The 27,258-nt window shown below is 50.7% G+C and overlaps 1 protein-coding gene across 3 annotated transcripts in view; it reads right to left on the bottom strand.

The window, feature by feature from the left end:
* Nucleotides 1-26,757, bottom strand: part of C23H1orf167 (chromosome 23 C1orf167 homolog) — a 35,623-nt gene extending 8,866 nt beyond the window's left edge. The window contains exons 1-21 of one of the 3 annotated variants that reach the window (XR_012654789.1): nt 26,504-26,757; nt 20,981-22,920; nt 20,293-20,336; nt 19,475-19,694; nt 19,113-19,291; nt 18,463-18,560; nt 17,817-18,003; nt 16,369-16,550; nt 15,774-15,957; nt 14,605-14,815; nt 13,411-13,580; nt 13,134-13,257; nt 12,651-12,805; nt 11,200-11,408; nt 10,183-10,327; nt 5,670-5,934; nt 4,167-4,275; nt 3,687-3,924; nt 2,681-2,816; nt 1,727-1,837; nt 343-459 (exon numbers count right to left, since the gene is read on the bottom strand). Coding sequence is in view for 2 of the 3 variants with exons in the window: in XM_075060379.1 (XP_074916480.1) it covers nt 400-459; nt 1,727-1,837; nt 2,681-2,816; nt 3,687-3,924; nt 4,167-4,275; nt 5,670-5,934; nt 10,183-10,327; nt 11,200-11,408; nt 12,651-12,805; nt 13,134-13,257; nt 13,411-13,580; nt 14,605-14,815; nt 15,774-15,957; nt 16,369-16,550; nt 17,817-18,003; nt 18,463-18,560; nt 19,113-19,291; nt 19,475-19,694; nt 20,293-20,336; nt 20,981-22,920; nt 26,504-26,582 (5,046 nt within the window). In the remaining variant the exon portion in view is untranslated. Of the gene's footprint in view, nt 1-27; nt 460-1,726; nt 1,838-2,680; nt 2,817-3,686; nt 3,925-4,166; nt 4,276-5,669; nt 5,935-10,182; nt 10,328-11,199; nt 11,409-12,650; nt 12,806-13,133; nt 13,258-13,410; nt 13,581-14,604; nt 14,816-15,773; nt 15,958-16,368; nt 16,551-17,816; nt 18,004-18,462; nt 18,561-19,112; nt 19,292-19,474; nt 19,695-20,292; nt 20,337-20,980; nt 22,921-26,503 lie in introns of those variants that run through there. The other 2 variants (XM_075060379.1, XM_075060381.1) reach the window with 2 other exon arrangements.
* Between the last annotated feature and the right edge of the window lie 501 nt (nt 26,758-27,258).

Raw genomic sequence — 27,258 nt, 5'->3', positions numbered from 1 at the left:
CTACACCAGACAAGCTGCATGCCCCAGCAGTGCCTTCGTCCTGCCTTGCACCAACATAGGCAAGCCCTAGCTAACTCGTGTGAATACGCCCCCAACACAGGGCAGGGAGGAGACACAATGTCCTGTGCTTTGAAACTGAGCCCCAGGCTGGATATGCTCTGTTCCTAGGAGTTCCTGGGCTCTTGCCTGGCAGGCCAATGTGTGACTAGCAGAGCAGGGACTGACTGTGCCAGAAGCGGGTAAGCCCCTGCGGCTGTCCAGCAGGGACAGTTCTGAGAAAACACCACTTCCCTGCATTCTTGGTAAGTGTTCAAAGGAGACCCCCGCCCACCCTTTCAATACCCAGCCATGTTCTCAGCTGGCCCAAAGAAGTGAGCTCTGGCCCATCCCTGGAGTAGCTCAGCAGTGTCCTCTGCCCTCCAGATGGGACCCTGTCAGCTGGTGCCACCTTCCAAAGGCCTGAAATGGAAGAGGGGAGAAGTCAGACCCAGGTCACAGCTGGGTGGCCCCCAGCATTCTGCAGTGCAGTCCCAGTCACCCTCACCTTGACTACAGCATAGAGGGGGACTAGAGGTCCCTGTTTATGGGGCTCAACCTGGATGAGGCTGCATAGCCTGGTGGGCCCTGCCATCTTCACACACTGCATTAAGTGTGGGCCTCCGACTTCGAACAAGGGGCTCAGGAGGGCTGGGCGTGGCCTGGGCTCGGCCTGGGCTCATCCAACAGGAATCTCCTTCTTTTACCATAGGGCCAAAGAGCATTTGCCTGGATGTCGCTCTGCCACCCCCAGCCCTGGGGCCTGGCTCAGAGACCTGTCCCTCCCTAGCACTCAGGGAGACTGGCCAGAGTACAGAATCTGTTCCCAAGGCAGAAGGCTCAAGTCCCACCAGCAGAGCCGGCCAACCTGCTGCACACAGGAAGTCAGTGTTAAACACAGGCTGTTTGCACATGACCCTGACACTCCACTTTCCCTGCGATACAGCGAGAAGGGGCCAGCAGCGAGATTTCCATGAACAGTTAATCCTGCAGCTTACTCCCCTTCCCGCACCCAGCCGACTGCAGGAGTGACCCGGGGGGGGGGGAAATTTCCCCTGGCCCGGGCAAGTGCTGTGGGCTCTGGGCTGGGTCAGCGGCATCTCCCAACCAGCTTTACTTGCTCTGCTAGTTAGAACAGCATAAAACTGAGTCAGCGTAGTTTGGAAACAGCCTCCTAGTAGCTGAGAGAGCAGGGCCACCATCACACGTGGTGGATCACGCTAATCCACACACCTGCCTAGACAACAGCAACCCCTCCCTACTCCTCAGCCAGGATTGATTAGCAGAGTCTCCGATTACTAAGGATTCATTAACCCTGTGCAGCATCAGGCCTCAATCTCCTTTCGTTCAAGGCAAGGACCCACAACACTACGGACCACACAGAATGGAAACAGCACCTGCAATGGGACTTGCATAGGAAACCACCATTCCCTTCGGTGCCCTCTCTGCTCCTGTCTCTGGCCTTTTTAGACTATAAACTCTTGAGGCAGGGGCTGTCTCTCACTAGGCGTTTGTGCACTGCCCGGCACAAACTGGGTTAGGGCCTCTAGGTGCTCCCATAATACAAATAATTTGTAGTCTACAGACTCATAGAACTGGAAGGGACTTCGAGAAGTCATCTAGTCCAGTCCCCTGCTAGAAGCCTCAGTTACTAACTGGGAGATCAAGCGGAAGAGCAGTAAGCTCCTACCCTGGCAAGCAGGCTCCGGTCTTCACTCTCCAGGAAACTCTGGGCCACCAGGCTTTGCAGGTAGCGCCTCCTCCAGATCCTCCAGCCCCATTCCAGCAGCCTCTGCCCAATCTGCAAGGAGAAAAGACAGCACACAGAGGTTAGCTCCCTCTGCCCAGCACTGTCTGCCTCCTCGGCTTCCAGCTCCTTACCTCTTCCAGTACCATTCTGTACAACCCCTTCTCTGCTTCACACAATCATTGTCTTTGGCCAAATCTCTCTGGGTCCTCCCAGGAGGCCCCCACAACCTGGAAATGCTGCTATGGAGATGGCCTAAAAACCTGACCAGCCACCTCACATTGCTCACACCATAGCTGAACGCTAACCAGACTCCTGCGGAAAACTGCTCGGTCACTTGGTTTGGGCCATGAATCTCCTTCCCCTCCTCGGCCAGCGTTCAGGCTGTTCAGACTGGAAGCTTTCTGGAGCAGGGGCCCCTCTTCTTACCCCATTGGCAAAGCAGCTTGCACACCAGCAGCACTCTAGGAGCAGTCAGCCAGGGGCCAGCTGAAGGAGCACGCCTGTTGCTGGGACCCTCAGACTAGGCTCAGAACAGGTCCCAAATAGTCACTTGTCCAAGGAGGAGGAGGACAGAATATGGGTCTGTACTAAAAACAGATGGCTGGGGATTGAATAGAGGAGAAGGTAAAGGGAGGAAGGAAAACACTGAGTAAGGAGGAGTGTGGGTTAGTAGTTTGTCAGGCACACAAGGCAGGACTCCTGGGTTCTCACGCCACCCCTGCCAGGGACTTGCTGTGTGACCTTAGGTGCAAGCCACTTAATCCTCCCTGGGCCTCAGCTTCCCCATCTGTGACGCGGGGATGGGGACTCACCTCCCAGGAGGACGGGGCTTTGAGAGGACAGCCACTGCAGGAGCGTTCCCCTCATTGTGGATGGGCCCAGACATTCACTCACCAGTGCCCGTACGATCAGTGCTGTCCTGCTGGCGTCCATCCAATGCTGCCATCCGCTCGCCAGCGAGCGCATCCTCCTGCCGGCCTGGAACCGGCGGAGCAGCACATTGTGTCGCCATTGTCTCAGGTACTTTGTCCTGGAGGCAGAGAAGGAAAAGGAATTTGCTCATCCTAATGGCTGTGCACACTGTGGCTGATGTTCTCCCTCAGCACAGACACAGACGGCCTCACTGCTTCCTGGGGAACCCGATGCCACTCCAGGGCAAGGATCAAGTGACGCCAGCAGTCCTAACCTGCACTCAGCTCCTTATACCTAGCGACTGGAGACTCCCGGCCCATCTGTTGTGTGCTCTCCATTGGCCGTAAAGGATGCAGTGGGAGGAGGGGGACAAGCCGTGACTCACTGCTCCCATCCCCTCCAAATAGTGACACAAGGCTCATCTCTGCTTATTTGATTAGCACATTTAGTGCAGATAGTGGGGGTCAGTTAACAATTCTGCAGGCCGAACGCCTCTGTTTATCCACTCGACAGGTACAAGTTTCCCCCATGCTGCCCTGCCAATATGCCCCAACACTGACCTCCTGTAAGGCCTGGACTGACACCCCCATCATACTCTGCATGTTCCATATGTTGGTAACAGCTTTTGGCCGCTGCCCACCTGCTCCAGATTCAAACCAGTGACCATCACCCATCCCCTTCCCTGCTTCAGAGCCCCCAGAGCCCAATAAATTGTTTACGGAGATTCCTCTGCCCCCAGCAGAAGCAGGGAACCCAGGCACACGCACATACATGAGACCTAAGAAATGCTCCTTCCATTTAAACAGCCAGGTCCTATGGTCAGGGCCCCCACTGGAAAGGAAGAGGAACAGGGATTTCAAGATCTTGCTCGGTTAGATACATCCATCTTCCCTACCCGACGCTGACTGACGGAAACACAGCCTGAAGGTGACAGCACAGTTACCAGCAATTCCTTTTCCAGATTCCTTGGTGCTGACCCTGTGCTTACCCAAGCCATCTTCTATACTGCTCATCTGGTACCAGCTCGGTGCTGCTCTCCTGGGGCCAGGAGTGCCCAGGTGCCCAGCCCACCGCACCAGGGCTCTCCAGAAATTTATGGACTGGTAGCCTCTCTGTTCTGCTTTGGTTTCTGTAGATCACCAGCCAGCAACAGAAGGCGCTGAGAAGGAGCCTATGGTAAGCTGCTGTGTTTGGTCCAAGACCCTTTTCTCTGCGTCGTCTCGGCTCTGGAGGAGGAGACACAGCAATCACACAGGGCGTGCCACTGTGGCAAAGAGCCGGCGGGGTTGTTCTACCTTTAGCTCCCAAAACAGGACCACAGCCTCCATCCTATTCAATTAATGAGGAAATCATTTACAGAAGAGCTCGAGTAGATGGCTCCCTTCTAGGCAGACACCCACATGCCCCAACAATGCCCCACTGTTCCCTATACAGCCTCCAGAAAGGAGGAAACGGGTTTCATTCTTACTGATTGAACGAGACAGAGGCATTTTCCTGCACTTCCTGGCTCCTATGAGGGTGCACCGCTGCCGGGAGCTCTGGGACAAGGCGGCTGCTTTCGTCCAGTAATTGCAGGCCTGAGGATAGAATTTACAAAGCAGCGGTCAAGACCTAACACAAAAGCAAGGGGGGTGAACCCCTCCTCCCCTCACACACACAATAGTCACACAAGCTGAGCCGCAGGCGTGACATCCCATGGTTCAGATCCCAGCAGGGCTGACTAAATCCTTCAAAATAAATGGAGTCTCATGCAGTTTGCCAGCTGTGGGCCTGTCAGAAAGGACTGTGATAACCAAGGTCCAGTCTGCTCTGTGGGGTAGAAATTATCCAGTGGCACCTCTCTTAGGAGCAGGGGATTTGTTCTAGTCTTTTTGGCTAGTGTGTGGTGCACCAGCTGGTTGCTGCATTTCAGCGGGGAAGCAGCATGTCTATAGCCTGAAAAGCACTTCCAGATGAAAGGCCAAGCACAGTCACGGTCTGTCACGTAGCCAGTCACACAAGCAGAGTCCGTGTATCTAAGTGTTGAGATGAGCCCCATCGCCAGTCTCTGAGCCGAGTCACCCAGCTGTGCTCTTCTTCAGAGAACAGGGACCTGTCTCGAACATCGGGCCCTACCAAATTTCTGGCCATGAAAAACGCATCACGGACCGTGACATTTGGTCCTTTGTTTGCTTTCATCCCATACTAGACAGATTTCATGGGGGAGATCAGAATTTCTCAAATTGGGAGTCCTGACCCAAAAGGGAGGTGCAGGGGGGGTCACAAGGTTATTTTAGGGGGTCACAGTATTGCCACCCTTGCTTCTGCGCTGCCTTCAGAGCTGGACAGCTGGAGAGTGACAGCTGTTGGCTGGGTGCCCAGCTCTGAAGGCAACGTCCCGCCAGCAGCAGCACAGAAGTAATGCGTGGCAATACCATACTATCAAAAAGAATGAGGAGACCTTGTGGCACCTTCATCAGATGCATGCAATGGAAAATACAGTAGACTGCATGCATCTGATGAAGTGGGCTTTAGCCCACGAAAGCTTATGCTCAAATAAATTTGTTAGTCTCCAAGGTGCCACAAATACTCCTCGCTCTTTTTGCTGATACAGACTAACACTGCTACCACTCTGAAACCTAATACCATACCATGCCATCCTTACTTCTGCACTGCTGGTGGTGGCGGCTCTGCCTTCAGCGCTGGGCTCCCGGCCAGCAGCCACAGTTCTCCAGCTGCCCAGCTCTGAAGGCAATACCACCGCCAGCAGCAGCACAGGGTAGCAGTACCACAATCTCCCCTAAAATAATCTTGCAATACCCTTGCCCCCAACTCCTTTTTAGGTCAGGACCCTACTGTTACAACACTGTGACATTTCAGATTTCAATTGCTGAAATCATGAAATTTACAATTTTAAAAATCCTATGATTGTGAAATTGACCAAAATCGACTGTGAATTTGGTAGGGTCCTACTCATACAAAAACTGCTCACCTGTTTCACCACAGCCATGGAGTCTAAGTGCAGGGCTTGATGCCCCCTAGTGGCCACTCTCCAGCGGTGAAAGGATTTAGCCCAAGCAGGTCTCTGTTGTTTGCCATCTCTCTCTTCTTGTTGCCACTTAGCTCTCAAGAATTCCATCCTCCACCGGGTAAAACATAATGTGAGGCTACGCTGCTGCCTGGCGAGCTCGCACTGGGCAAGAGCTTCATGCTGCGTGGCTCTGCGGATGGTAACCTGGAACCAAGCAACTAGGACCCTGGAAAAGAATCCGCAATTACGGGTTCCTGAAGTAACATTTCGGCACCAGTCCGAGTCTCCTCTGCCTCCCATCCTGTGGGGTCATTTACAACTGCTCAAAGCAAGTGCAAAAAGCTACCGGATCAGCTTGCTCAGCTTGGGGATACACCCACTTTCGCCCTGTGCCGTCAAGTGCTCCTGGCAAAGGCATTGGGAGGATGAGGTCAAATAGCTCCAGACTTCTGCACTGTAGCTGCTTTCTGCTGAATGCTCCCAATCGCTTACTTAGCCTTTCCCAGAAGGTTGCCTGTCTGTACTTCCTGTGACCTGGGGAACATCAATATCCTTCTGTCACATTTTAATGGGATCTGTATTAATGCAAAGGCGCCTACAGAGTTAATGTAATGCTCACACAGGGTGTCAGAGCAAGAGCCCTGGATCCTGATCCCCTGCTTTGCCCACAGAACAGATACTGCATGGACAGAAGCTACTGCCGCGCTGCCCTGCCACTGCACTGAACCCCAAGAAGTGGTTCTTCCAGGTCAGGGCTGTGAAGGGAAGCCAGGACTGTTTCCAGTGCCAGCAACTGGAGGCCACAGTGGTGGTTTAGCTGGGGAGTGGGGACTCTCTCCATGGAGCGAGAACACCCAACACTCATTTCAGATAGAACACTGACAAGCTAGCACAATACTTCCCCCTGGGCTGGATTGGAACTAGTTGATTAGAGGTGAAAAAGGTGGGTTTATATGTTTTGCTTAGTATACAGATCAGTTACAGGTTTGTCTACACGGAGAAACTGAGCACAAGAGCTATTCCACAAGAGCTTTCCATGTGGATGCTCTTATTCCAGAATAGCTATAGCACTTTCTGCTCCCACCCTACCTTATTCCAGAACAACATCTTCTTGTAGCCAAATTGTAACCCACTGACACGAAACACACCAGAGCCTGCCGCTGCAGCTTCACAGGCCCAGCTTCTGGCCTGCTTTTTTGTTCCTCGTTCCACCACGGTTTCCATTATGCAAATCATCCCCCTGCTCTGTAGGACTGAGGTGTAAATATTCACCACTTGACGGGTCTCTCTTGAGATCAAGGGCATCTATAGTGGGTTATCCTAGCATGAAAAATGCCCCCCTGTGGAGGCGGCACTGCTCAGCCTGTAGCATGCCCAGGTGGGAAATTGGGAAGTGCTCCCTTATCAAAGAAGCGCTCAGTGGAAAGATTATTGATAGACAGACGCGCTGCAGGCAGAGGAAAGATTGTCTCTCTCAAACATACCTTCTGGGGCGGTTGCTACATGGACTGAATTGCTAAACTAATCGGGGTGAGCTTGTGGACACAGGATATTTGTTGCTGCTGCTTTCTAATGGAAATTTGGCCCCTCACAAGAAAAATCTATTGGGGCCAAATCCTGCAGTCTCAGAGCAGGGCTGGACTTTCAGTGCACTGTAACAGGATCCACATGATGTGTTAGTAGGGTGACCAGACAGCAAGTGTGAAAAATGGGGGTGGGGGTAATAGGAGCCTATATAAGAAAAAGACCCCAAAATCAGGACTGTCTCTGTAAAATCAGGACATCTGGTCACCCTAGGTGTTAATGCGTGGCAAGCTGGTGCGCAGAAGAGTCACACGCTGGCTTGCTGTGCAGTAACTTGCCCCGTAGACAAGCCCTGAGTCCTTATCCACGTTGACTTCAATGAAAGATATGTGCCAATTATTTATGCTAGATCGTGCCAATTATTTATATGGAGAACTCCTCACTGTTATGCATAAAACATGCTGGTCCTGGCAGGGGACCTCAGGGTCTGGCCTTTAGCTTGGGGCTCTGAGACAGGCTAACAGCTGTACCTAGGGTTTAAATCAGAATCCAAGTAAAAGGGGTCAGGATGACATGTTTGTGATAGTTCAGTATTGTCCATAGAACACAAGGACATGAAACTATGTACACTGCTTCTCTCCACGAGATCATTTATTCTGATTTTTCACATTAACAGAAATGGAAGCCAACCCGTTGGGTCCAATTCATGCCCAAATTTAAATTTTGTAAAGAACAGATTTCACAAGAGCTCAGGCCATCAAAAGTACTCCTGTGCAACTCCAGGGGAAAGAGGGGGTTGCCTTTTTTAACCAAAGAACCATCTCTCTTGCTGTGTTTGCAACACACACTGCAGCTCGGAGTTAGTGCAGGAGGGCTGGCAAGTGAAAGTGACAAGGGACAATTGTGACTAGTTTATCTGTGCTGCCTGCGCTGAGAAATGCAGAAATAGGGGATGGTAAATTAGAGGTTTAAAATCCTCAGTTTTAATAATCACCAAGTGATTTGTAACACAGAAAAAAAGAGGGGCACTCACTTTTTTAAACAGGATTTTTAACCTGATTTGGGTCAGGATTTCACCCTAGTGAAGTCAATGGGCTTCAGTGGGACCAGGATTTCACTCAGAAAGGAAGAAAAAAATTCCCCTATACCCAAGGCATGTCTAGTTCATTTTATTCATCCTTTGGGGTTAGTGAAGCCTGCACCAAGGACCTCAACCTCCATCCTAAAGAGATCACTTCCAGTGTTGCTGGAAAAGTTTAGTCAAATCTTGCCTTGAAGACTCATCTCTATTAGGTAACCAATTTTACAGGCCCTCGGGTGATCGCTTAAGACAGGTTTCACTGTGGTTTGGTAATGGTGCCGCTCTCCCCATTCCTCTCCTCACTGCTTGTTCACAACCTTGATGTAATCTGCTCTGCTGCACACGAACAGTATGTACTGTGATAGCCACAGATTCCAGTATTTCACTTCACAGCCCTCTTCCCCTTCCGGAACTCCCAGGCCACCTGTTCCCTTTGCTGCAGGGTCTGCTCATACCAAGAAAGAGCGAGGGGACGGACCCGCCTGGATGTTCCAAGTCTCCTGCTGAGGACCAGTTCCCAGCTCTGAAAGACCCGCAGGGTCTGTGCTCCGTCAAGATGCCCGTAAACTCTCCTCTGCAGTACTGCTCATCTCCAGAGGCCAGCAGCTTTGGGGGCAGCATCCTCCTCCTGGTTGTAGGCTTGGAGAGCTGTGGCTTGACGGACTCAGAGGATTCCTTTCCTCTCAGCAAAGAAAACATCTTCCCCCTCCTTCCAGCCTGAAAGGCTTGGAGGCTCTGCCTGAGTCACTGGTACATTGACACTGTCCCATGCCAAGCTCAGAGACGCCTTCAAAACAACAAACCTCTACTCTGAATACACCAGGTTGGGGAAGGGATTCAAACTATGAGAGAGTCAGATCCACCAGAATAATCCCTGACTCCACAGATTCTTCCTACCAGCCCCACTTCCAACACACTCCTGGATCTTCTTCTCCAACCCATTCAACAGACTCTTCCCTTTCAGCTGAGCAGTTCTTTCCTTCCTGCCCCGCTGGATGGACTCCTGCAGACAGATTCTGTTTCTCAGGCACTCGCTGTTGCCTGTGCTCCCCTCCTGCTGCCTGAGCCTGGATACCCAGGATCCAGTAATAATTCCCTTCTGTCAAAAGATCTTCAAAAGGAAAAGCCTCTTGCTTTCGGCCATCAGAGATCTGCACCTGGCTTAGCAAACACAGTCGCCTAGAGCAGAGGCTCCTGAATTGGTACTGGCCACTAGGGATTTATTAATCAAAGACAAATGGCTGGAAAGCAACCAATTAACCTTTCTAAAGGCAGCAGGGTTCCTGGCAGCTGATCGAGGGGGCACAGATGAGTCATTAGTGGAACCTAGCTGTTCCTGTGTGCCAGGCTGCCAGCACCTTGTACGCATAGAGGGCCCAATTCATCCTTGGTGTGACCCCATTGCCTTCACTGATTCAACATAGTCTTGCAAAGGCAGAAGACAACCTAGAGAGCTATTCACAGAGGCTCCAATGGGACTGACCCGACCTGGCAGAGATCGGAAGAGATTCTCTTGCCAGGGAAAAATAATCCTCCTCCTCTTTGCTCTCCCAGTTGGAGGGGACATGGTCTAAGGCATATGAACAGGGCAGGCCTTGACAATGGCTCACTCAAGCTGGGCCACTTCTCCCAGGATGCCTTGCCAGGCAGGGGGTACTAGGCTATGGGTCACAGACACCCTGAAAGGGCTATGCCACAGTGTGTTTCAGCAGCAGCAGAAGAGAAGAGCGGGGGAGGATTTTACTGAAATATCATTCATGCAAAATTCCCTTGAATTTTCGCTTCCGGCTCTACCCTGCGCAGACCCGATCCAGCTCTGGTAAATTACATTTCTACTCCCAGGAAAGGCCTCTGAGGGAGCAGACAAACCTGCGCAAGAGGAGATGCTTCCAGCACCAAGCAGCGTTTCTCCACTTCTGAGTTTGGCAGTGCCAGGCCCACATGACTGTCCTCTTCCTCCCTTGGGAGCTACGCTGGGCCCACTGCAGCTGCAGATCCCTCAGGGTCCACTGCTCTGAAATGGAACACAGGAGTCAGGTCAGAGCAGCACACGAGATGCAGCCACCTCACCAAGGCCAGGCAGACAGAAGGGATCTGATGCATGCCCTGCATTCTGACAGACAGACTTGTACAGGTTTTTAAATCATTCCTTCCACACAAGCAGCTAAACAGGTTAGAAAAAAAAATTCCTGGCAATGTGGTCTAGTGGTCTGACAAGGGAACAAGGAGTTAGGACTTCTGGATTCATCTCCTGCCACCGGCACATTGCGTTATCCTGGGCAAATCACTTTGCCGCTCTTCTGCGCCTCAGCTACCCCAGCTATAAAAGAGGATCCTTCCCTACCTCCCTGGGCATTATCGAAACTTACTTTTCATAAATCACTTGGAAATCCTCTGACGAAGGGTGCTATGGACTCAGGATTCTTACAGACTGCACAGGGCTGGATCCTGCTCCCACTGAAGCCAAAGGAAGTTTTGACAATTACTTCAATGAGAGCAAGATCCAGTCCATTATGTTCAGTTCAAAACTGTGGTCACCCAGGACTTCCCAGTTGTCTCTATACATCAGCGCCACTTGGAACTTTATAGTAACAACAGGATTAGAACTCAGATCCTTCTGGCCCAAACTACCTGAGCCAAGGGAGGTTCTCTATTAGCAAGAAGCAGTACACGGCATGTGACACACAACTGAACAATTCTGGTTGCAACCAGTAAGGGGCAGTGGTACGCATACACACTAGCCAGTTCATTACATCTGAGATCTGCAGAGCCCAACTCTAGGACTACAAGCAGGATTTCCTCCGAATCAGTTTGATATAATATCCTTTCCCTTCAGCCCATTCTATACACAGCATTCAGGGCCTGTTATGCCATGGCGTAACTCACTCTGCCAGCAGGTATGCCAGCACCGCAGGGCATCTGCTGCCTTTTGGCGGATCCAGTGCCTGAATCTCCTGTCAGCTTCCACTTTCTGAGTTAGCCTCCGCTTCCACAGGTCAAAGGCAGCCTGGCAGCAATGGAGACCATGTTGTCGGGATGCCGTGGCTTTCCGATTCTTATCTTCCACAACCCACTTGTGCCAGCCAAGAAACGCACTGGGTGGGAGGATGCAGGATACATGAGAGGCTGGAGGAGCAGCTCAAAGAGATTTACTTTCATATGTTAAGTTTAATAAAATACCCACTACAGGTGGGAGATCTCACTAACTTCTGGAATTACATCCGATTTGTTTTTAAACAGCAACCAGCTAAAGCATATCTAGAATGTTACTTGTGATCACTTTGCTGGGGGGAGATTTCATACCCAATGTACTCACACTTGGCTTGTGTTCAGCGCCTTCCAGTCAAGAGCTCAGTATTTTACAAGCACTAAATTAAGCTTCACAACACCTTGGGGCGTGGGCGTTAATATCTTCCCACATTACACATGAGCAGATTGAGGAACAGAGGTTAAGTGACCTGCCCAAGGTCACAGGTGAGTTGGTGGCAGAGCCAGGAAGTGAATGCAGGAATTGGGACTCCTAGTTCTCTGCTCTAACCAGGAGACCATGCTACATTGTACTTGACCATGGTGGAATGTTGGCTTTGACTTTTCAGCTAGCATTTGTTTAAAACTGGCTATGGATTTAGACATACAAATCCCATACATACAATGGGAACCGTGTGTCTAAATCTCCTAGGCAGTCTTGATCATCTGAGCCTTCATGTTTTGGAGTTAATTTAGGCCCTAATGTTTCCTAATTGAGACACTTTGCTCAGTGCAGCTCAAAAAGAATTGGTCGCCTATACAAACGAGAATAGGGGGAAGGGAGGCACAGGACCTGCTTCCTGAAGCGCCCAGCACTGGCCACTCTTGCAGACAGCGGACAAGCTGGTCCGCTGCTCTGTTCGGACATGCCAGTCTCTACTAGGAGGTTCCTGGCCCAGCCTAAAATGAGGGGTTCTGGAGGGGGGTGGGGAAATGAAGGAAAAGAAATACATAAGGTAGGGGAGGAAACCCTGGAAAAGCAAATCTTAGGTCCAATTCAGAGCTCAAGTCCCAGGTGGCCTAGAGCACAGGGCTGAGACTCAGGAGACCTGGGTTCTATTCCTTTATCTGCCACTGGCCTGCTGGGTGAACTTGGGCAGGTCACAGCAGCTGTGCCTCAGTTTCCCCCTCTATAAAACGAGGCTAATGATACTGACCTCCTTGGTAAAGCACTTTGAGATCTATGGGTAAGAAGAGCTAGGGATCATTACTATTGCTATTTTCACCCAGTAGACATTTCTACAGATGCTCTGGAAACAATTACAGCAGAAGAGTGTCAGAAAAGCATAAACTGGCTCTGGGGCCCGTACCGGGACAGCAGGACGAGACTGCGATGCTGCTGGATCTTTAGATGCTGCTGAGTTTGAGCTGACCAGACCAAAAAATACCTCTGCAGGAGTCGTAGCTCTGCTTGCTGCCAGAAGGAGCCGCAAGGACTCTCCAGTTCCTCTCCGGAACTGTAACCCTGTAACGCAACAAACCAGAAAGGGGTCTGAAATCCTGCACAGACCGGACCCCATTCATCCTGCTCGCTCTCACTGCTGCCATGACCTGCACTCACCACTGCCAAACCTCTCCCAAAGTACCCTTTCAATTTCTGAGTACCAGGCAAATCTCCCTGCTCATCTGCCGCTGAGGCTCGCAAGAGGAGAGGGACGAGATGCGGAGAGATCTGCTGGTCATGGGAACCTCTTTGCCCAACTGACAGCAGACTGGTGAGGTGTGGGGTTGGCAGCTGATTAAACCCAGAGACTTTTCCGTAAATTTAGCAGCATGGAGAAACCCTTCGCTACCTGCAGAGCGTCACCTTGGAACCGCATTTCTTCCCATGCGGAGAAACTGGCGAGAGGCTCGATCCTGCTGTCTGGTCTCCACAGCGCTGAAGCTTGGAGCTGGCCTCCAATAAACCAGTTCTCTCTGCAAGACACAAGCACCAGGCTGTTCTCTCTTGCCCAGCAGGGTGAGGAGAAAGCAGCTGGAGTGGCACTGGATGGGAGTCAGGAAAAAGGCAGCCATCTAAGCCACGTCTATCTGTACAGAAGAGCCACCTATTTCCAGGATCCAACTCACCCGACTCGAGGACTCTGTGGCGGAGACGACGCCTGCAAACAGAGCTTTCCCACCAACTCAGCTGGGACTGCTGGGCAGCAGTGCTGCTGCAGAGAGCAGACAGACTGGGACAGGGGTGTGGTATCCTCGGAGGTCAGGAGGGAGGAGAGGCTGTCACAGAAGCTGCTCTCCTGGTCAGAGGAAAGCACATGGCTATAAGTTTAGTGCTCTGAGCAATGATCCCTCTGCTAATGACCTCCAAGCTCTATGTTCACTCCTCTTTGCAGCGGAGCTTGGGGAGTTCCAAGATGCACCCATCCCTCTGCTGCCGCAGGGAACACTCCTCAGCCAGTTTGCGTACAGGGACATGGGTACGCATTTGGTGGAAAACAGACCTCTAATTAGCTACTACCCGCCCTGACTATGGATTGCCCCAGTGCTCTGCATAGTCAGCTGGTGAGTACAGCAAAGCCTACCATCCTGATGGCTCTTCAGAGGCTGGCCGTGTGGTGGTAAGTAGAACAGAGCCCAGCAGCTCTGCAGTCCATTTTCCATGGCAGCCAAGCCAAGAGGTCTCTGTCCCGTCCCCAACTGACAGGGGTTTGGGGACCCTGTACCTTCTAGCTGCCATGCAGTGAGTACACAGAACTCCCTTGCGCCTACCCTCTAAGCCCTCACTCAGGGGACTGGCACGACCTTATCTGCCTCTGAGGACACTTAACACACGGACTCCCCGGCATCAGAGCCTTCTAGTCTAAGGCCAAGGCAGATCAGCTTGTTAGTGTGTGGATTGTGTTGAAGCAGAAGTTTTAGGTTCAAATCCCAGCACTTCAGTGCCATAAGGCAGTACTCCATCTGCATTGAGCCCTTCTGTGCCTCACTCTCCCCATCACTAAATGAGGACAATCATATTTACCCATCTGGGCAGGGCACTTTGAGATCCTTGGGTGAAAGGCACTGGATCAGTGTGACATTGGCATGGTGAAGGTGGAGCACATAGAGTGGTGCAGTGGCTTGCCCAAGGCTACACAGCTAGTCAGTGGCAGAAATATAAGCTAGGTCTCCAGACTGCCAGTGCACTGCTGTCATCACTAGACAGCACTGCCTCAAAGTATTCTCAGCATGAATCAGACCCCTAAGGTCCCTGCTGGATCTGAACTTCCCTGCAGCACACGGTCACCAGTACAGAGAGGATTGTCAGCAGGACTCCCTCACCTTTTCCAATGAGCCATGGGAAACCAGAGGAGCAAGAGTGCTGCTGTGGAAGCCAGAGGACAGAGAAGAGTCCTCAGAATCCAGCAAGGCAAGAGGCTCCTCCTGAGGTGCCCTGGGACTGCAGTGAAGAGGATTCAGCTGAAGAGTCTTCTGGTGCCACCGCCTCAGAGCGTCCCGTAGTCGGCGCTGCTCCGAAGCCTGGGAGAAGGAACTAAGGAGGAGGAGGAGGAGAGGTTAAGGAAAAGTTTGCATAATGGCTTAGCAGACTGATGCTGGCCTAATGGGTCTTTCACCTCAAGGTTACCCATTTAGACCCAGCCCAGGTCAGTAGCGGTGAGTTACCATGGCTGTGGTCTGACCAGGAAGCCACCTGCTGGAATCCACTATCGTAATTCTCCCTAACAGCTCCTGTGCTGGCAGTCTCAGCAGAGAGGCCAAGGACTGAGTGGAACATGGAGACTGCCCCACTTTCTAGATCACCGAGACACGCTGGTGGGGCAAAGCGGGGAAGCCTGTGCCGTGCTGATTTCTGAATCGATGGGTGATGGGTTCTACCAGCAGCCTCCCTGCTTCATTTCCAGACTCTGGGCCTGCCCTGCACTGCAGCAGCAAGTCCTGGTGATGGTCCCTGAAGAGCCAACAAACTGTCCTTTGGAATGTTTGCCCTTCACATAGTGACGTACCTGATAACACAGGCAACAATGGAGGCATCTTCCCCATTGTACTAGACATACGATGCAGCTGGGTGTGTCATAATCTCTAAAATTCAGAATCAACGAGAAGGAAACCTCACACATGCATTTCAGGGGAGTGCTGCAAAGGCACCTTCAGCAGCAAATTCCTCCCCCCACTCCAAGAGAGTGCCCTTTCCTGCCACAGCAACGCAGAGCCCCTCCTGGCACCGTCTTTGGCACTGATAGCACACATGCATGGACCCACTCTGGAAAAGGTCTCACTGAGACCATGATAAGCCCCTTATAGGCTTTCGATAGGTTAGACAGATCCCTTCAGTTCATTTCTTTTAATGTAATTTCATCTGTGCCGGCAACAGAGACACTCTACAGCAGATGCAATTTGAGAGGCAAAGTGATTTCTTGCTGAGGGACCCAGAAGAAATCTAGACCTCCAAGAATCAAGGTGATCTCTCAGCATTTGATCCTAACACTCACTTAGCTCGCTGTTGCTGATGGAGCCTCGCCTTCCACAGCAGAAATATCCTCTGGAGCTTCATTCGCTGGTAGAGTTCATCTAAAGAGCCACCTCTTTTCCACATGTGACTTCTTCTTACAGCCAAGCATAGCTGAGCTTCATCTTCCTTCATCACAGGCCCACTAGCAGCTGAGCTGCCTTGTCCTTTACAGGTCACAGACAGACAGGAGAGAAAGAGAGAAACTATTTGTCAGGAGTGACTCTTCAGTGCTCAGAAACTCAGACTGAGGCAGGGGACAGCCACTGACTCCCCTACCCTACAGCTTCTTTTCTAGATCTCAAAGTAAATTACTGCCAGGCTTTCTTCTAGGCTTATTAAAGGGGTCTCAAATCTTCCTGCAGCAGCACTAATCTGGTTAAGGGGGACAACCATCTTCCTGACTCAGCATTTCACGTTAGTATCATGTTTTATCCTGAGTGTAGCTGACTCGACTCATGCTACTCTGCAATAAGCTTCCATCTAGTCTCCAGTGCACCACGTGGGGAGGGGAAAATGTAGCAGCACATCAGTATTTTCTGATCCTAAGATGACTAGATAGGCCCTCAACGCCTCACCATAACATCTCCTCTGCCTCAAGATAAACAAGTTCACAGCTGTCATCTTGTCCACTTCTCTGAGCTGCAGCATCAGGACCCACTGCTGGAAGCACTTCCTCAGGGACCCTGCTCTGTGATGCTCCAGGTTCTTCCTGCACAACGCCTTCCGCTCAACAAACTGCTTCCAGGCACTGAAGCACCTGAGGAGACCAAAGAATAAAATAAATCAAGCAGCAACAGCTGGTTCTCTGGTTATTTCTGCCGTGGAACTTTTGTGAATCAGGAGTCTCTTGTCCATAACTCATTCTTGGAGTGCTTGGGTATTGTAGGGATCTGGGGAGAATGCCACAATCCCTCGAACCAAGCTTCTTCCACTTCTAGGTCCAAGGTCTGACTCCAGACCAAGACATCTTACCATTGGATGGCTATTGGGTGGCCTACATAAAATGAACGGGGGTTTCGGGCCAGTTCCCAATGCATGGGAATCCACTGTGTCCAAACTGTAACTCGCAACTAGCCCTCTTATTGAGGGCCTCAAAAGAAAAGCCAATAACTGGATGAGCCACGGAGACTGACCTATCTTCTCAACCCTAGATATGCTCTGCCTAGATCAATGGTGGGGCCTCTTAGTGGGGTGGGGCAGGGGAAGCTTGCACCAGTACAGCCTGTGCAGTACTTGGTCTGTGGATAAACAGAGGATTCAGTCAGATGGGACCACTGCAATCATCTACTCTGACCTCTTGTATAACACGGGCCATAGGACTGCCCTGAATTAATTCCTATTTGAACTAGAGCAGATCATTGAGAAAAGTATCCAATCTTGATTTTAAAATGTCCAGTGATGGAGACTCCACTCCAACCCTTGGTGAGTTGTGGTAGCCTTCAGCCTACAACACTAAATTCATACACACAACATATTTAATCTTTAATGTGGGTGCTGTGAGAAAGGGAGTGGGTGAGGCACTACCAAGTGAAGGGAAACACCAGTGCTATTAGTTGACCAGCTCTTTTCACTTCTGGAGACCCAGGTTCGAGTCTTGGATTGGGCCAGGAAAGGAAAAGGAGTTGGGTTCTCCTGTCCTAGTCCCCGTTTGCCATATTACAGACTCTCTGTGCCGGCTGGAATAATTCCACATGGTTGGAGTCTCTGATTTGGTGACTGGACTAGCGGAGCACAGAGCTCAGGGTTGAAGTGCCTTGGCTGAGCTATGCAAGGGGGCTTGCCCCGTATTGGTCCATGCTAGGTCCGTCTTTAGCCAATGTCCCCACGCCCTCCCCATGAGCACTGACTTAATCCTCAAATATTTAGAGCAATAAGGGTGGGACGGGCTTTGTCTATAATTCAATAGAGTCATTCTGGGTCGCAACTCTCATTGCCAGGCTGCTTCCTGGGTTTTCACAATAGAACACATTCCAGACTGAATCCGACATCCCCAGGAGAAGGAAGATGGTCCCATTTTGCTTACCGGGTGGCCAGCACTCTCCAGATCTGAGTCAGCAGCGGCAAAATCCGCTCGGTTTCCAAGCTCTGTGAACGCCATGCCTGGAAAATGTTCTGTAGCTGCTTCTTCTCCAGTAGGGCACGGGCTTCCTGCACTCTGGTCTCCTCTTTGTCCAGCAGCTCCTTCTGCAGGCGCCACAGTCTGAAAGCTGCTGTGTTACAAGACCGGGGGGGGAGAGAGAGAGAGAGGGGGGTAGGGGGGAAAGAGAGAGAGAGAGAAAAGTCAGATCTGAAGAGAAGAGCTTAGAACATCTTAGCACCAGTAATCCAAACATCCACCGGGAGGACTCCTACTGGGAATGGCCGGGCACTACTGGGAGGAAGCGCACATTGCTGTAGCCAGAGCATCCACTATAAGCTAAACTCATCTAGGAGATAAGAAAGGAGATACTGAAACAGAACAATAGGCAACCAATCCTATGAGATGCTGAGCATCCTCTACTCCCACCAGAGTTAAGGCCCAGCCCTTCACGGGATCAGGTCCTGAACAGGCAAGGACAAGGCAGTAATTAGACATCAACAGAGAAATCTCGTGAAATGCCACCATCCTTCCAGCCTGGGAGCACACTGTTTAACTGCATTTGTTTGAATGCTCTGGAGCAAGTGCTTACCGGCCAGCCGCCTCAGGTCCCGGATGGCCTGTGCCTGCCGACAGAGCTCGCCTGCTCTCTGCCTGCGATGAAGCTGCATCCACAGGTTTGCCTCCACCCTGAAAGAGGCCCAAGTTTGCGTTTAACCACAGAGCCTACAAGAGAGGGAGTTCACAGACCCAGACTGGCGGAGGGGTTACAATCAAGGCTTCCCTTTCCCTTTCCACCAGGCCTCCTTCTATCTTTCTGGATTCAGCTCTTCCACCATAGAACCTGAGCAAATAAGTCCTTCCCTTTGCTAAGTCCATTCTCCTGCCAGGGATTGATGAAGAGTCTGATTCTGACTCACCAACCCCTGCTCCGAACATATGGATAGCAACTGGACTCAAGAAATGACCTGGAGTTTCCCTTTTGTCCCCTCTATCAGAGGGGCTGAAATCTGACCAAACCTAAAGAGTATGAGTCTGAAGTAGGATCCTCCAGTGCTCAGAAGCTGTAAGTGTAAATTCCTGCCCTGGAAATCTTCTCTTGTATCCACAGAGGTGGGAAGGATTGTGCCACCAGCTCTCCCTTCATCTGAGGTCATCTTGCTAAAGAGAGTTCCTCTGCCTCCAGCTCCAGCCCCGCAACCATCCAAGACAGAGTCATTGATGAGAAAAATCCCAGCTTACCTACTGTGCCATGCAGTTTCCTGTGGGGACCCTGCCATCAGCCGGCACCCCCACGCTGGGGCTGTCACAGCTGGACCTCTCCCCAGCCCGACACGGCCGAATGGCGACTCTTTGTTGAGAGTCGCTGGCTCCTGCTGGGAGGTTAGGCTTTCGTTTCGCTTCGCCACAGCTGCCTTCCACTGAAAGAGGAGCACCATGGTGAGACCTGCCTGCATCAGAATCCCCAGCTCCGAATCCACTCTCCACTGAACGTAGCATTGTGCACCCTTTCCTCATGTGTATGAGCAGTAATTCTCCTGCCCTCCTTACTATGTGACAGGTCCCTGGTAGCATCTCCTCTATTGTCCCCTGCCCATCCTTACCCTGTGAAAGCTGACAGCCAGCACAGCCAGGGAGTGTTTCCGCTGGGCAATCTCCATCTGCACCTTCCTCAGCTGCACTGCCCACCGTAGGGCACCAAGCCCCTTGCGAAGCAGCTGCTGCCTGTAGAGCTCCCTAGCTGCAGTCCTGTTCCTGAGGATGTGGCTGCTCCAGGATTGGAAACACCTGGTTAGTCGTCGCCTATTAAACAGCAGCTGAGAACTGAAACAGAAATGAGGGACTGAACTCCGGTATGAGCAAGGAAGGTCAAATCCAGCCAAGACACGTCATCTGGACTCCATCTACTTGACTAGTCCTGTCATTCCCAGGGACTAAGTGATCCCAGGCCTCCCCAAAGCAGCTTCCAGACCATGTGCTCAGCCACAGCCTTGCACCAAACATAGGAATAAGTATTGCCAACTTAGTGGCGCTCTCCCCTCTTATCCCAAAGGTTGTGGGTTCAAAGTCCCTTCTCGAGGCCTTAGCTCATTGATTGCTCTCTGCTGACCATGCAATGAGTTCAGCTGAAAAAACTGCACTGCTAGAGGGGAATATTAAACTGAGGTTGCCTTCAGCCCGCTGCTGGTAGCTACCCAAGGTGGAAGTTAAAAGCCGGGCCAATTTTTTTTTTTTTAAAGCATACTCAGTTCTGCATGTTGCATCCATTTATTCTCCAAGGGCTAACTACTCCCCCAACTGTACATGTTCCAGGGAGTATTGCTGAGCATTCCCTGGAACCATAAGCCCCAGGAAATGTTTTCTGGCCACACATTTCCCAAGGCAACTCTCCGCTCAACTCCCAACCCGAAGTTCCCTTTACCTTCTCTCCTTCATCTCCAAATGCGAGAAGTTGTTCTCTGGATCCTACAAGTAAGAGCAGACAGTGACACACTGGTATTAGCCGCAGTAAGCGCTGGTCTCACAAGTACTCACAACCCCCAGGTGGAAGAATCAGGTTGTGGTCAGTATGGTGCGCAACCTCACACAACTGTTGTGGTTGGGAAACTCTTAACGCTCAGGGTGATCCTAGCTGGCTGCCCCAGCTCATTCTATGCTGAGTAGAACCTTGCTCTGCAATGCTTCCTTTTAATTTCAGCATGTGAAAGAGTGGGAGAACTAGGCCCTCTGTGCTCCATGGCCATGCCTGCAGCAAAGTTAGCCATCATGGTGCTTTCCCTCCCCAGAGCTAGGGAAGGTAAAATGCAAAGGTGACAAGCTGATCTTTGAGAATAAGACACTAGAGAGAGGGAAAGGGAGATGGTGACATTTACTCTAAGGCCCATGTCAGAGATACAATACAAGACCAGATGGACTACTGGTCTGTCCCCTTGGGGAAGGGAAATGACAGTTACAATTATTCTTGGGGGCTCTCACCATGAGATTCATCCCTACACCACCTTTCCCTCAGCACCTCCATTTTTCACCTCCAGCTGCTGCTGGCAAAAGATGGAGATGAACACAAGAGGGTACAGGAGAACTTGGATACTGTGCACTGAAAGGGTCCTCACCCATGCTAGTCTCCTGTCCTGTGCCTGGCTGCTTTCCTCACAGTTCTGCAGTTCCCTGCTGCTCCTTTCTGCAAGAAGCTTCTCAGATTGGTCCTGGTCAGTGTTGAGTCCCTGATCCCTACAGAAGGCCTCCTGGGAGCGGTCTTCATTTCCTCCCTCATTGGCAGAGTTCACATCATCCACGCCAGCGGCAACCAAAGAATATTCACTGGGACCTTGCCTGGCTGTTACCCTAAAAGGGCTGTAGCTGGGACTAGGCACAGACTGCCTATTATTCATCATGGCTATTCTCCTAGCTGCAGACAATACGATGTCACATGCCTCTGCTGACTCTCCCTGGTCTTCGCCATGAGGCTCAGAGATGCCAACGTCTATGGAGCCCATACTAAGCTGCTGGACTTGACCAATCCCTGCATCTCCAGAAGGAGACTGGACTCTCAGATGCACTTCCCTTGGAGTCCCATACACAGCTACACTGACATTCATCGGAGCCCCATCCTCCTGGGTCTCCAGCGACATCTGCAAACCATCTGGGTCTGAGCCGGATGGAAGGACGTTCCTCCAATGCATGGTGCAGGGTGACGCTCTGGCAAAGGACTCTTCCACTCCAAGTGGCTTTTCAGGGAAATGAGTTTTTACATGGCTGAACGTGCTGTCCCCTTGTGGAGTGTGCTGTGCCTGAAATTTATACCTGAGGTAGGGAGAGCAGTCATAGGGACTACCTGCATCTGTATCAACCAGGTAGACTGAGCTGGCACCGGCACAGAGGGTTTCTGGCCAGATTCCACCTGAAACTTTGGTTCTTTGCACAAATAATTCAGTATTTCTGCACCTGTGACAGAGAGAGGTAGGTTCGGGATCCCCCACATCACCAGTCACTGAATCAAGACCCCAATTCCTAACAAATGGGGGACCCCATTTCATTCTAGCCTGCTTAGCACTGCTCTGTTCTCTAGCAAGCTGCTCTCCCCCACTCAGGACAGCAGGTGTAGAGACCTCAGCGGCAAAGCACCACCTGCAAGCTAGTGGAGAAGACCTGAACTCCAAAGGGAGGGAGCTCCATATCCCCATTAAAGCAGCTTCTTGCTTAAGCCTCTGCATTGAACAGTGCAGGCTGGCAGAAGTCTTGGAGGACTGCAAGAGAGACTGAAGGGCCGCAGAGCTGGGAAGGGACTCAGCCAAGCTGGAGGGACCCAGTTCATCCAAGGTGAGGGCAGGCCCCGGACAACAGGACTTCACACTTCCTCTGGAGCTCCCTGGAGAGACACATACCATTGGTCTGTGGTGGGGGACAAGTCCAGCAGAGGAGATTACAGGCACTACAGCTGGAGAGAGGGAATCTGTACTGGCTAGTAAAGGATTCCCATGGTCTGCATCATAAGCAGCGAAAGGTCCATGTTGCTGCTTCCAGAGGTTTCCTCCCTCTGGAAGGTTATGGCAGGCGGAGTGCACAGAGGACTGGTCCCAGGGGCTAGACCTACACCCCTCCTTTGGTTTCTTCTTGTACTGCAGGCTCCTCTCTGCAAGGTTGGCACTCACATTCTCCCCAGCTGTGTCAGAACAGGAACGTCTCCACTGAAGATCCACGTTGGGTGGAGATGATGAAGGCAGCAGGGGATTGCCACATGCCACCTTTTCAGAGCTGTGCCGCTGGAGCCTGCAGTAGAGGTTATTTTGCTGCTGGGAGCAGGAGGCGGAGAGCTGATTGGTAGCAGCCCTGAAAGGCTGAGAAGGGCAAGAGAGATTAGTCTGTATCAGGCTGGGATCCCTCTTCTTGGGGCCTTTGCTCTTTACAGCTGGTGCACTCCTGCCTTGCTCCACTTCCCAGCTAGGGGTTACAGTGAACGCAGCAGCATTGGCCCAGCAATGAGTAGCTTCTGCTCGGCTTCCAGTGCCCAAATACAGATTTACGTTCACATTCTTCTGGACTTTTCTGTGCTCTAAAGAAAAACAAAAACCGTTCTTTTAAAGGGAGCATCAGTAATTCATCACCACATCCCCAACAGCTTTCCACACACCTCAGGGACTCCCCATATAATGAACCTCTTCTTGTCGATCAGCCTCAGTCCCAGCACTGAAAATATCATGTACGCTATTGAGTTCCTGTTAAAGAGAGACACTTCCTTCTGGCAGGGCAGGAGGAATTTCAAGGGAACGGTCCGAGATCTCAATAGGAGCCTAGGGAAAGAGGGATCTCTCCTAGTATTATTATTCATACACTTGCAGCCACCAATGGCTAAGGCCCTAGTTACTCTTCAGCTCAGAAAGTGTTAGCCAGAACCATGACTAAATACAGGTTTGTGCTAGTAAGATGCGAATACAGTTGTCCCCAGCCAGTGCACACACTAATCTGTAGATGGTTTTCTGTAGCATGGGTAGGCCCAGTTGCCATCAAACTAACACATTTCTAGCAAGAACCATGTTTCACAATATGGTTTGAACTGGAGTATGGACACTGCCTCATCTTTGTCAGCAGGGCTTGGGTTTCTCATCCACACTAATTCCTCCTGGGCTGGGGTACACGATAATGCCCTGAGCTGTTTAGGAGTATAATTTGGTCTTGCCGCATGGAAGCCACTGAACTGTGTTTTAACCAGGTTCCCAAATCATGCTACGGTCTGGCAAGAGTCCAAGGCTGCAGCACATTTAGGAATCAGTTTAGTCTTGTCTGCATTACAAGACCAGAGCATGTTTTAAGTAGAACTTCAGTGCACACAGGTTCCTAATTAGCAGTCTTGCCTCTGTTCAAATCCCCTCCAGGATGTAGGCTCATACCCATTGCTGAGATACTACAGAACTAGGGGGCTGTGTGCTTTCATTCCCCTGACTTCTGTAAAAAGGATGGCAGAAACTGCTGCTATTTACCCCTTTTTAATGCTTACAAGGAGGAGTCCCCACTACTCCTTCTCGCTGGCCTGCTGGTTGATTAAGATCGAAGATCACCCATTTACAGCCACACATGACAGAGCATCAGAAAAAAGTAGGGAGAACTGAAGGAACAGCTTGAAGTCAGCAGTTTGACTATTGGTTACTTTTTTTTTTTAAATGGGTAGTGAACGTGAGCTGAAAAGTACATTATGAAATATACTCACACCCGCACCCCTCCCTCGTCAGCAAATGCGATGAATTGGGGGGAAAAGCCAGAGCTGACTGTGACATGAACACCAATCATCTTTGTCACATCAAGAGCGTTTCGGAACAATATGCTCGAAAGCCAACTACATATCTTTAGTCATGTATTACACATTCAGGTTTAATTTCCAGACTATGTACATTTCATCCTCTTTCTCCCAGAAAAAGGCCCAGACAGCCAACTACCAACCTCAGCTCTCTCTCTTTGCAAATGGGCTGCTGGTGGTCTTGGTCCTTCTGAGACAGAAATTCAGCCAATAATCTCATCAAAGCCAGGAAGGAGACACTCATTCACTGATACTCCAATTATCTTTGGGAACGGCTGTCACTGTCTTTCATATGTTCTCAAACATATTGCAAAGGGGAAGATTTTAATCAGGGGTTGGAATCGCAAAAGTGAACAGACTTTCCACAAGTTTCCAGAGTGGCACTGGCTTCTCAGTGCCTATTCTTGCATAAAGCACAATCACAAAGCACAGCACGTTGGCACTTCAGAAAGGGATTCATTGCATCCCAGGAATTTCCACACAGCTAGCAGCGTGTTGCTAAAAGGGGGGTTTAAATAACAGACCCAGAATCACAAAGGGACAAGCCTCTTCAGGTGCTATGTTCCCTTCCATCAATGTTCACCACGGGTCACATCAGTCTGCCTTTAAGTTTGAGAATCTAAAAGCTACAAGCAAACAATCTCTCACATATAGACACATATGCTATCCCAATCTCCATTACATTTCTTTCTGCCAAGCACTAGGTCCTTAACACATGGCCAGGATTAGATTTTAACAACTATTTTTCCCCAACTCATTTAGGCCTTGTGTAGATTAGAAAAAAAAATGTGTCTATTAAATCCACATTAGCTAACATGTGTTAACTAATCCTTTTAGAAATGCCACTTGGACCCTAGTGTAGATGCATTTTAAACACTTCTAAAATCAGGATTAATTGATCAGAGCCAACAAGATTTTTAAAAATGTCTATACAAGCAAAAAAGATAAGGCTTAACAGACACATAGGTCAAACTCAGTCCCAGATTTAGGCTTTGAAATAAAAACAAGTATTACAAACCCTAAGACCAAGGGACTTCTTCTTGTTCTGGTAATTCCAATGACAATAAGCCGGATTTAAAAAAAACAAAACAAGTAATTGCAAACTAAATTGTGCAGCATTGAGCTAGTGCACTGGAACTGAAAAACGAAACTGTCTGGAAACAAAGTGAAACTGATCAGTCTATTTTCAATGTTCACAGAAAGGAAATAAACAGCATAATTAACCAAAGTCAACTGGATTGTTTTAAATTCATTCCATTTCAATACTATGAAATGTTATCAATAACAAAGGAGACCTCTATTGTTAAAACACATAACAAACAAACATGCAGCACTTAGATCAGATCAATGGGTTCTTTCCACATCCACAGCGATTTAAGGTGATAGATTTTACATTTCACTGGTGAGGAAACTGAGATATTGAGCAGTGACTCACTCAAGGTCAAACAGTGAGTCCGGAATAGAGATGTCCTGATTGCTCAATGCACTCTAGACCACCATGCGCATGAAGGGCTTTTAACCCAATCTTGTCCTTTGAAGTCTAAGAAAGACACACAAATGTTACTTTGCTGAGCTGGAAAAAGAGCAGGTCTGCCATGGCCGCAAAGTTACCACCAGACCCTCTCTCCCTCCATCATCTTGCAGCATGATATAACTTGCACACTCGCCTGCCAACAACTATACTAGCTCCCGTGGTGGTCCACCCACAGCACTGGAAGCTGTACCTGGTTGGGTTAGAGAAATATCTCCCTGGGCTGAGCCTAGAGGGGCCATGCTAAGCTGTTCTCAGCAGGAAATCACTCTGACACACATCCCAAGCCCCCCAGCTGCATGTCCCAGTGTAGTTCATATCAACCATAGGATAGTCTCTCCTTTTGTGCTAAATAAACCACCTCTCTTGTATGAAGTTACTCACTCCGATAGCCACCACAGGACATGCCACTCGCTCCAGCCAGAACCTCGGGACGAGAACAAATGTCTCTTTGTGTTTGATTCTCTGAACTCACTGCAAACCTGCAGCTTTGTCCACTTAATGCCCCAAATCCCAGCAGCAAGCGCACCCCAGCTGAGGCACTTTAAGAAGCTTATCGCCCATGATTAGTGATGCTGGCTTGTCATTGTGACTACAGATGTCCATGGAAAAGGAGCTTTGACCCATGTCTAATTAGAGCTACATACTCAAGATGGCACAGATAAATTAGCTAACCAATTGGGGAGGGCTAATGAAAAGTGGTGAGCCCCACTTCCTGACACCCACTTTGGTAGGTTACCTGGACAAAGTCCCTAGGTAACACAGTGATATGCACCCTAGAAACCCCGCAGCAGACAGAGCAGCCTTGCTTACCTGATTTCAGATAGCTGCTCAGGAGAGGGGGGATGTTTTCTTTCTTCAGGCTGCTTAAGTGCCTATTTGTGTTCTCCATGCTCTCTGCACAGTTCAGGGGAGACCTTTGCACCCTGCAAACTGGCTTCACAGAAAGGCCTTTCTCACAGCAATGCAGGTTATACACCACTGCAGGCCCATGATATGGGAAACCAAAACCACCACATCAGGGGGAGCAGGATGTAATAGCAGCCAGATGTTTTTTCAGAGCTACAGTCCCAGGTGTTCTCCCCACATCCCACATCGCCCAGATGTTCCTGGCTATCCCACTGAATCAGCCAGAACTGGGGAGGGGGCCGAGCTGTCAGATGTCTGTCTGTGCTGGGGGGGAGCTATGGGCTGTCTGTTTGTCTGTGGAGGGGATATCGCTGGATATCTGTCTGTCTGTCTGGAGTGGGGGGGAAGCTGTTGGGTGTCTTTGCTGGGGGAAGGGCTGTTGTGTGTGTCTGCGGGGGGGGGGGGCTCCTACCCGGTGTCCATCTGTCTGTGCTGGGTGAGGGACTGTTGGGTGTCTGTGCTGGGGGGGGCTCCTACCAGTGTCTGTCGTGCTGGGGGGGTCCCACCGCGTGTCTGTGTGTGCGGGGGACGCGCCCCTTGCGGCTGTTGGGTGGGTCGGACTCTCTTTGGTGCGGGGGGGCCGTTGTGTGTGTGCTGGGGGGGGAGGCCCTACCGGTGTCCGCGCGGGCGCGCGCCCCTTGCCGGCCGTTGGGTCGGTC

This window comes from Chelonoidis abingdonii, chromosome 23 (assembly GCF_003597395.2).
Source record: "Chelonoidis abingdonii isolate Lonesome George chromosome 23, CheloAbing_2.0, whole genome shotgun sequence".
In the NCBI taxonomy this organism is placed as follows: Eukaryota; Metazoa; Chordata; order Testudines; family Testudinidae; genus Chelonoidis; species Chelonoidis abingdonii.
Note: the sequence above shows the minus strand (reverse complement) of the source record. Positions and strands in the feature narration are given on the sequence as shown.